Source organism: Vulpes vulpes, chromosome X, assembly GCF_048418805.1.
Source record: "Vulpes vulpes isolate BD-2025 chromosome X, VulVul3, whole genome shotgun sequence".
Classification (NCBI taxonomy): Eukaryota; Metazoa; Chordata; class Mammalia; order Carnivora; family Canidae; genus Vulpes; species Vulpes vulpes.
In genome coordinates, this window is record NC_132796.1 from 118,056,467 (window position 1) to 118,067,190 (window position 10,724).

General features: G+C 47.8%; 1 protein-coding gene across 1 annotated transcript; it reads left to right on the plus strand.

Moving 5' to 3' along the window:
- Window positions 1–3,107: 3,107 nt before the first annotated feature.
- FATE1 (fetal and adult testis expressed 1) lies at window positions 3,108–9,909 on the plus strand. Its single transcript, XM_025985854.2, has 5 exons — window positions 3,108–3,378; window positions 4,398–4,525; window positions 8,122–8,228; window positions 8,635–8,713; window positions 9,418–9,909. The coding sequence occupies exons 1-5, from the start codon at window positions 3,273–3,275 to the stop codon at window positions 9,547–9,549; spliced, it is 552 nt and encodes a 183-aa protein (XP_025841639.1). The 5' UTR covers window positions 3,108–3,272; the 3' UTR covers window positions 9,550–9,909.
- Window positions 9,910–10,724: the final 815 nt, after the last annotated feature.

The window sequence follows — 10,724 nt, forward strand, 5'->3', positions numbered from 1 at the left end:
GTGGGTGGCTCAGTGGTTGAGCACCTGCCTTTGGCCCAGGGCGTGATCCTGGGGTCCTGGGATTGAGTCCCGCATCGGGGCCCCTCTGCAGGGAGCCTGCTTCACCCTCTGCCTGTGTCTCTGCCTCTCTGTCTCTGTGTCTCTCATGAATAAATAAATACAACCTTAAAAAAAAAAAAAAGAAACTTACTTGTCCTTTATCTGAAATTCAAATTTAGTTGGCGGTTTGTATTTGTATTTGCTCAGTCTGGCAGCCCTAGCCAGCAGAAGCCTATGGTTCCTGCTTCCCAGGCTCCTGGGTCCCCCAAAAGCACACTTCTCTGCTCTTAAGGTGGCCTTCCAGAAAGCTCGGATTTCATTGCAGCTGCTCCACTGGATCTGGGAAGGGCTTCCTCAGGGCCTTCAGGAATGCAGGCAGGTCCTGGGTCTGCTGGGCTCCAGATTAGTCCCAGTGCTGGACAGGTGGGGCCAGGGAGGGGGCCAGGCAGTCCAGACCACGTCACCCTCTCTAGGCAAGTTGCAGCCCTTCCCTTTCTCTCTCACACTTTCCTTCCTCCCTCCTCTTTCCCTGCTTCCTCCTCTTCCTCCCTCCTCTTCCTGGCCCCAGCTGGGCTTGGTTCCTTTTGCAAATCACCTCCTCTTCCCCCAGGGACTCTGGAGCTATTCCCTAGAGCCCAGGGTTCACCTCTGGTGATTGTATCAGTCAGGGTTCTCTAGAGAAAAGAAACCGGCAGGACTTATGTCTGTACATGTATGTATGTGCAAATGCCTATGTGTGTGTATACAGAGATTTATTTTGAGGAATTGGCTCCTGCCATTATGGGGCTTGCAAGGGCAAAATCTGCAGGGCAGGCCTGCACATTGGAATCTGAGGCAGGGAGAGATGCTGCAGTCTTTTAAAAAAATTGTTTTTTTTTTTTAAAGTTTGAGCATAGTCCACAGACAATGTTACATTAGTTTCAGGTGTACAATATAGTGATTCAACAAGTTTGTACATTATGCTGTGCTCAGTACAATTGTAGCTGACACCTGTCACCATACAATGTTATTTTAATATCACTGACTCCGTGTTCCTGCCGTGCTTTTTACTCCCATGATTTATTCCTTCCGTATCTCCCACTCCCCTGGACCTATTTTGCCCATCCCCTTACCCCCCTTGTCTCTGGAAATCAGCAGTTTGTTCTTTGTATTTATAGGTCTGAATGTGCTTTTTGTTTGTTGTTTTCGACTCCACATATGAGTGGAATCATATGGTATTTGTCTTTCTCTGTCTGACTTATTTCACTTAGCATAATACCCACTAGGTCCATCTACATTGTCACAAACAGCGTGATTTCATCTTTTTTAATGTTTGCACAATATTCCACTGTATGTGTATATGTCATGTCTTCCTCATTCGATATCCAATATTCCTATTGATGGACACTTAGGTCACTCTGTATCGGGGCTGTTGTAAATAATGCTGCCATAAAAATAGGGGTGCATATATCTTTTCACATTAGTGTTTTCATTTTCTTTTTTTTTATTGTTGTTTTGTTTCATTTTCTTTTTTTAAGATTCTTTAAAATGTATTTATTTACTCATGAGAGGCACAGAGAGAGAGAGAGAGAGAGAGAGAGGCAGAGACACAGGCAGAGGGAGAAGCAGGCTCCATGCAGGGAGCCCGATGTGGGACTCCATCCCGGGTCTCCAGGATCACACTTTGGGCTGAAGGTGGCGCTAAACCGTTGAGCCACCGGGGCTGCCCTTTGTTTCATTTTCTTTGGGTAAGTACCCAGTAGTGGGATTATTGTTTCATACAGTATTTCTATTTTTAATTTTTTGAGGAAACTCAATTCTATTTTCCATAGTGGCTGCACCAATTTGCATTCCCACCAACCGTGCGTGAGGGTTCCTTTTTTGTTCCCACCTCCTCACCAACACTTGTTTCTTGTATTGTTGGTTTTAGCCATTCTCACAGGGGTGAGGTGATACCTCATGGTGGTTTTGATTTGCATTTCCCCGATGATGAGTGATGTTGAGCATCTTTTCACATGTCTGTTGGCCATCTGTATGTCTTCTTTGGAAATATGTCTATTCAGGTCCTCTGCCCCTTCTTAAATTGGATTTTTTGTTTTTCTAGTGCTGAGAGTTGTATCAGTTCTTTATATATTTTGCATTTTAACCCCTTCTCAGATACATCATTTGCCCATATCTTTTCCCATTCACTAGGTTGCCTTTCTGTTTTGTTGACGGGTTCCTTTACTGTGCCAAAGCTTTGTATTCTGATTTAGTCCCAGGAGTTTTTGTTTGCTTTTGTTTCCCGATGTTGCATTCTTGAGCAAAATTTCTTCTTCGCTGGGAAACCTCAGTCTTTGCTCTTCAGGCCTTTCAACTCATTAAATGAGGCCTATCCGCATTATCAAGGATTAGTAATGTCTTTTACTTAAAGTCCACAGAGTGCAAATATCAACCAAAGCTCCAAAATAACTTCATAGCAACACCTAGACTAGTGTTTGATGGAATAACTGGGAACTATAGGCTACCCAACGAACAGATAAACTTGACCCTCGCGGTGGTCTAATCATTAGGGAAGCTGAGGGAGAATTTGGACTTAGACCAGGGACTGCAGGGCCTGCCTGGGGACAGTGGGCCCTCCAGTGGCTACAAGTAGATCCCTTCTTTCCTGCGCTTTCCTCCTTTGATTCTCATGGTTCCTGCTCAGACTGACCCAAGGCATTAAAAGGCCATCTCCCCTGGGAACTCTACATTGGGGGGAAACAGGATGTGCTCTGTAGAGGATGCCTCCTGAGGGGAGCTGTGGCCTGAAATACTTGCCAGAGCTGGGCTTGCAGAAGCCGCAACAAGTTTGGGATCTAACCCTGTTCTGGCTACTGACTGGCTTTGGGGTCCTGTGCCAGTATCTACTTCTCTTTAGAAATGATGGAGAGTGGATCCCACTGGCCCCTCAATGGGGCCAAATCATGTGACCCGAGAGCCAGGGTAGTTCTCACAGGCAAAGTTTCTGAGATAAGTATCAGAAACTCCTCCTCCTAAGTTGCTTACAGAGTACCAGGGGAGAAGACTGTGAACCAAGTCAATAAGATACAACAGGAACACAAGGTGCTGGGTCCAAGGCCTGAGTCTTGTGGGAGAGTGTGGCTCCACCCCCATGGCCAGATATATCTTCCTCTAGCTCCTGCCCCTGGAAGAGCAGACTTTCCAAGAGTCTGTTCTGTGCCCAGCTTCCTGTGTATCCTTGGCTATAGCTTAATAGTTAAGCGCTAGCTGTGATGGCAGGAGGCCCTCCTACTATCAAGGAGGAGATGGGAACATCCATCGCTGAAGAGCTGGTTCCTGGAAGCTATGGGAAAAGCCAGGAGCACCTGGTGATAGCAGGTGAGGAGCCCCTGTAATGTCCCTTTCCTTTGGGTGTCTGCACCCAGTCACATGTGTTGGAGAAGGTGTGTTCATGGCTGGGAAGAGTCATATATATGCAAGTATGTGTGGCTATGTGTGTGTCTGTGCCTTGGTGTGCGTATACCTGTATTTGTGCCTTGATGAACAGGAAGCTGGGGGGAAAGGTATTGATGATGTGAGCATTTTGAAGCCTGTGAGAGAGTAGGATGGGATCCACATGTGTGGTCCTTATCTCCCCCAGTCCAAGCTACCACTGTGTTTATGGCAAAGTATCCAGAGCGCTCAATTTATAAGATCAATCAGACCAATTCTCTCTCCTTTTTAATGCCTTTTCCTCCTTTAGAGTAAAATCCAAACTCCTTTCCTTGATCTACAAGAGCCAGCCAACGCCACCTCCTCAATATATTTCATGCTGTGGTATGATGACCCACAGCACACTGCATTTATACTTGTCCTCATAATACCCGAAGGCTGATTCTTCCTGATAGCCTTTGTGTTGACTGTTACCTCTGCCTGGGATGCTGTTTTCCTAGATTTTCCATGGCTGCCATCATTTTTGTCTTGCAGGTCTCTGCCTCACAGGTGTTTCTGGCTTTTCTAGAAGTAGCCCTTCCTTCCACCATGTTGCCCTGTTCTTATCATTTTGGGAGAGTGTATCTCTTGATCTGAGTTAACACTGATAGATTATACCCATTTTGCCCCCTCACTTCAGCTAAGCACACATAGACAGTTGATTACTAGATTGCTGAGATCTTGTGTCTTGGTCATTGCTCTCCCTCCAGTAACCTAGCCGAGTTTGGCCCTCAAGAAATACTTACTAAACTTTTAAACAAATGAACAGACTGAGGCTTGGGATCTGCCAGGGGACAACGGTGAATGAATATTGAATGACTCCTAAGAAGTTTGGGTACCTTATCCTCTTTCTGGTGTGTCCTGTGTCCAGGAAGCCTTGGTATAGCCTCTATGGGTGTTTCTGGGGCCTCTCTTCTTTTGCCTAGAAATGATGGAGCATGGATCCCAGTCTGCGGGTGCTTCTCAGCGGCGACAGAAGGTGGATCCAAAGGCTGCTGGCTCTGCTGCAGGTCAATCGGGTTGGAATATGACTGGCAACCGGAGCAAGAAAGCGGTACTGTATGGAGTCCTTGGCATGCAGTGGCTAGGCTGGGGTTGGGACAACAGACTATAGGGGCTCCAGCCTCATGACGGTAGGTTGAGCAGAACCAGATGTTGACTTGGGGGCAAAGGAAAAAGCTTTTGTGTACCAGTGAGGCAATGAAGGCAGGGATGTCCTTTGAGAGGTCAGGGCCATCCTTTGGTAGGCTGGGAGCTCAACCTTGGGTTTCCAGAACACTGGATTCACATATTCCTTGGGGACTACATATACACTTTATTCTGCAAAACTTTATTGTGTGTGAAATGACACTTTCTTTTATAAATAAATAATTCTATATGTATATTTCCTTCCTATATTTATATTATATATATTATCTATATAAATTATAACTATATAAATTATTTAATTATCAACTAAATAATCAGCCTGGAATCATGAGAATCATTGATGAATAAAAGGAAGGAGGATAGGAAAGAAAGGATCTGTCTGCAGCCATTGGAGGCTCCACTGTCCCCATGCAGGTCCTACAGTCCCTGGTCTAAGTCCAAATTCTCCCTCAGCTTCCCTAATGATTAGACCACTATGAGGGTCAAGTTTACCTGTTTGTTGGGTAGCCTGTAGTTCCCAGTTATTCCATCAAACACTAGTCTAGGTGTTGCCATGAAGGCATTTTGGAATTTTATTTTATTTTATTTTTTAAAAGATTTATTTATTTATTTATTTATTTATTTATTTATTTATTTATTTATTTATTTATGATAGACAGAGAAAAAGAGAGGCAGAGATACAGGAGGAGGGAGAAGCAGCTCCATGCTGGGAGCCCGACGCGGGACTTGATCCCGGGACTCCAGGATCGCGCCCTGGGCCAAAGGCAGGCGCTAAACTGCTGAGCCACCCAGGGATCCCCATCATTTTGGAATTTTAGTTAGCATCTACACTCTGTGGACTTTAAGTAAAAGACATTAGTAATCCTTGATACTGTAGATGGACCTCATCTACTCTGTTAGATAGAAATATACATACATAAAACAATATGATTCTCAGGTCTGGGAAAAGATTAAGACAAGTTAGGTTCCTATGTTCCCTGGCTGTTAGGAAATCCAATCAATTGAATCTGACCATTATGTAGCCAATCCTTTAAAGTACATTTAATGTGGGTTAAGGAAAGCTCTGGAAAACTGGCAGGTACACTGTAACAAAGGATACTGGGAAAAGGCGGTCATTTTGGAGAGGAGGGAGACCTGAGTGTTCTAGGGAATCCCGCGAGATCTCTCACTGTGTAGCCAATCCTTTAGGTTACATTCACTGCTAAGTGAGGAGAAGCTTTGGAAACATGGTTGCTATACTGTTGCAAAAGTTGCTGGAAAAAGAGAACCCAGTTGGAGAGGAGAGGGACCTGACTGTTGAAGGGAATCATCTGAGTTTCAAGTTCTATATCCAATCTGTTCCACACTTTCACTGTGAGGGAGGGAAAGCTTTAGAAAAATGGTTGTTATACTGTTGCAAATGTTACTGGGAAAAGGCCCCTCGGTTGCACAGGAAGGGAGACGCAGTGTTCTTGGAAATCATCTGAGTCTCATTGTTCTGTAGCTAATCCTTTAAGCTACATTCACTCTGGGTGAGGGAATGTTCTAGAAAAAAAATGGCAGCCATATTGTTGCAAAGAGTACTGGGAAAAGGTAGCCATGTTGGAGGAAGGATGACTCGACTATTCTAGGGAATCAGTTGAGTCAGGTAGTTCTGTAGCAGATTCTGTTAGCCAGAGTCACCATGGTTGTTACACTGTTGCAGAAGCTAGTGGGGAAAGTCAACAAGATTGGAGATTCGGGAGGCTTGGCTGTTCCAGGGAATGAGATATGATAAACGCCTAAGTGATTCCACTACCAATGAATAAAGAGAAAAAGAGCTCCCAGAGACCTCTTGGGAATGGAAATAAGCCAGAAATACTGAATTGGTTTCCCGTCTCCAATGGCAGAAGTCAAATCAGGTTGCTCCAGCAGGTCAGGCTCCAGCAAGCCACCCATGCCCATGAGATTGAGGCAGAATGGGATGAGGGGGGGCAGTGGGGAGATATAATATCTGGATTAATTACAGTTACCTTTTAGGACCACAGGAATACTTTAAAAAGAAACAGCCGATATATTGATATGTATTATATATTAAATATATTATATATGTAAATATATTGAATTTAGAAATTAGACATTTAGAAATAAGAAATTTACCAATTCTATTTATTATTGACTTTTGAGCACCCCCCTCCCAAATGGAACTATCACCACCTTTGACAGAATCACAGCATGAAAGGCCAAAAATTCATGATAGTGTTTTGCTGATTTGGGTGTTGAGGAAGTAGTGTGACTTGAAAAGTAAATGAAAATAAAAATAACACTATTTGAAGTAGTAAGCAGAAGCTAGGAGTTAATGAAGTTCATCGATTTTCTTAATCTCCATCAAAGTGCTAGTTATAAAATTCTTATATATTATTATGCATATGATTCTAAATTCACAACCATTCCTGGCTTTATTTATTTTATTTTATTTTATTTTATTTTATTTTATTTTATTTTATTTTTAAAAGATTTTATTTTTCTATTCATGAGAGACACAGAGAGAGAGTGAGGCAGAGATACAGGCAGAAGCCGCCTCCATGCAGAGAGCCTGACATGGGACTCGATCCCAGGTCTCCAGGATCACACCCTGGGCTGATGGCAGTGGCACTAAACCTCTGAGCCACCCTGGCTGCCCCCATTCCTGGCTTTAAATGACTGCTCTGCGACTTACCTGTTGTGTGACTTGGACAAGTAACACGACCTCTCTGTGTCTCAGTTTTCCAATCTTTCAAAATGAGATGATAGTGATACCTATTTTGAGGGGTTGTGATGAGGATTTAATGGTTTGATGTGGGTTAGGGCTTAGAGAATGGCATGTGGCATGAGTGAAACCAAATAGCTTGTGACATTTTTCTTCTTGCATTGGAATCCCAGAGCTGAGATTTGAACCCAGGTGGGTCTGGCACGTTCTGTTCCTCTAGCCCACACTAGTTCCTCAAGGCATGAGATACCCTAGCCCCAGAGCTGTGGGCCAGACCCATCCACTCCAGATACGGATAAAAATGACAGCTGCTGAGATGGCTGTGCTCACTCAGAGACTCAGAGATGTGCTCACTCAGACACTCAGAGACTCAGAGAGTCTCCCAGTGGCCAGAGTTCTATCCTGAGCTCCAACACTTACTGTGTGTCCTTGGAAAGTCCAGTCGTTTGCCAAGCCTCAATTTACTCAGCTCTAAAACTGAGTTTTTCTATTCTCCTCTCTGACTCAGCTGATGTCTGCATGTGACAGCATTGGCAGAGAACAGGGATCCTTCCTTCCCCATCGTTTGGATGCCTAGAAGCTACTGAGGACGATGGTGTGGGTGGAGTGGTGACAGTTGGCCAACTTGTGGGATTCCCAGGCTCTTCTAGTGGTCTGAAGCTGCCAGTCCCTGATTCCAGAGGATCAGTTACCCCATGACTCCTGATAGGGTACATCATTGGTCCTGGCCAGTGTGAGGCAGCTGCTCAGCTGAGACCGAGTAGGCTACTTTTACTGACCATTCCTTTCTTTAGGGGCCCCAGCTACCATTACCCAGAATGTTGAGAGAACCAGGCCACGGTGATGCCCATTCCCAGGAGCATCCTCATGGCTTCCAAAACATGAGGTTCCATTATGAGCGGTAAGAAAGATCCCAGGGCCCCTGCAGGAGGAAAGCTGGAGCTCTTTGGGCAGAAACCAGAGTGGATCAGATGGGCTAGCAAGCAGACTGACCGGGAAGGTGTTGTGAACAGCTGGCCGTGCTTGGAATTCTGGGGCTCTGTTGCCCCCTCACCATCACTCATGAAACTCCTGGGCTCTTACCCATTTGCGGACTCTGAGTACCCTGAGCCTGGGCTAGGATGGCTTCTAGCCCTCAGCTCCCAGGGCCTACTTACCTGGGAAGTGAAGGACTCAGGAAGACAGAGTCATTGTCTACAAAAGCCCCTGACTTTACCTGCTTGCCCTCATGGCCTTCCTATGCTCCCTGCCATGCCTGGCCAGGGACCACCAGCACCTCTGACCCTCCGTCTTTTCTTCTTTCCCAGCAACCCAGAGACTGATATGATGACAGAGATTGGCCTAGAAGAGCTCAGTGGACTGGAGATGGAAGTCATGAAAAGGCAGGTAAGTATCTCCCATGCCATGGACCCACTGTGAGGGTGGAAGGGGCAGGTGGGCCTCGGCAGCAACCAGACCACCCCCTTTGAAGTCATCTTAGCCTCTGGCAGTAGAGGTGAAGTCAAGCTCCCCTCCTTTCCCTCCCTGTCCTCGGAGCTCTAGTGTCCTATCTTGATGGCAGCATCAGCTCTGTGTCTCTCCCTGAGATGTGTGGGGAGGGAATGGGAGAAGCCAAAAGGAGGATGAAGAGGCAACAGAAAAGGGTAGAAGTCTGTGCAGAGAGAATGTTGCTAAGAGGTCTGGGGGAGGTGTTGTCTTCCTAGGGACAGAGGACAGCAGGCCTGGAGGCACATCTGCCCTGGTGGCCCTGTTCAGCCTCTGGGTGTCACCCATACTGGAGCCCTCACTCTGGAGGTGCTGGCTGCTCCCCAGGACTGCAATGCCCTCTCCCGACTCCCCAGGCACAGCTGGGACAAGCTGGCTTCCTCCACACAACTGGGGTTTGGAACCCCAGCCAGGGGCCTAGGTCGCTGCGCCTGCAAACACAGGCAGCCCGGCCCTCGGGCCCACCCCAGCCCCTGGTTTCAGAGGCTCTGCTTGCTTCTCACCCAGAGGGCAGCAAAGCCCCTTCCTGTACTAAGTTCGTACTTTCCCCAGGGGTGAGCCATGGGCTCCCCCGTCACTCACTCACCAGCCCCTCGTCCCTACAGCTGCAGGTGATCACCAGCCGCCTGCGAGCCCTGGAGGACCAGGGCGCCACCTGGCGCCACAGGGAAGCTCTGTTCTTCACCGTGCTGGTGTCTGCCTGCATTGCCAACCTGTGGCTGTGGATGCGCCAGTGATGCCTCCAGCGCCCGAGCCCGTTTCTCCTTCCTCTTGCCTTTCCCCCCTGCCCCACTCTTGCTTGTGCTCCTTCCATCTCCCAGCAGCCTTAGCAGCGTCAGAGCCATTGCCCACCTCTCCCCCGCTGGCCTGGGGAGGCCTGTGCTGCCGGGAGGTCAGAAAAGGGCGGCGTCCTGCTGGTCCATCAGTGCTCCATGATCACCATCTGAGAGCTGAACCCCGCCAATGTGCCCTCGGTGTCCCTTCGGCTCCATCGTCTGTGGCAGGGCCCTGGCTGCGCCTTCCCAGTTTTCTTCCACTTTGTGTACGGGGCTCTACACGCAGAACATGCTCAATAAACACTTACTGATAGCAGCAAACCCTGGTGGCTGAGCTTCTTTCATCTGGGATTAATGTAGGGACAGCCCCTGTGGATAGTCACTGTTGCAGGGACTGGACTGATGCCCCACCCCAGGGGTCCTGGTCCCCCCCCCCCCAAGATCCCCTGCCCAGGCAGGGAGCCTTCTGAGGGGCAGGGCTTGGCAAGGTCCTTCCTGTTGGGCTCACGCCCATGAGTGCTCGTGGGGAAGCTATTCTTCCGCAGTGTGTCCGGACCAGGCGCTGCAAGGACTCAATCAGAGGAAACTTGGAGTGCACCAGGAGCCTTTCCGTTTGCTCAGGACGAAACTGAATCCTTGAGAGGAAGAGCATGGCCCTGGGTCATCCAGCAAGCCTGGGGCAGGGCTAGGTCTGGAATGAGTTCTCCTGTGCTCCAGCCTAGGCCCTGCCTGTCGCATACAGACTGACTGAGGGCAATGCCCTGACTCAGCTCTAGAGGCAAATGGGAGGCCACATGGAGGGGCTTTGCCCCTCTCCCCCATGTCCACAGCCCCCATGAAGCTAACTTCACACAGGGCGGATTGCTGGTAGGGCGCTGGGACTTGGGCTGAACAAATGGGAGTGTCACTGTTTGGGGCCTGATCCCAGATGCGCTGGGCTGCAGGAGATCTTGGGAAGAGCTGTTGCCCCTTTGCCTGGCACCAAGCAATAAATACATGTCTCTTGGGGGGGCAGGGACCCAGAAAATTCTCATTGGCTTTAGTGGCTAACTGGACCTTCCCCAATCCCCCAAATCTGTCCAGCTTCTTCATCTATAAAGGTAACAGAGTATGTTAGTCATTAGATATAAAATCAA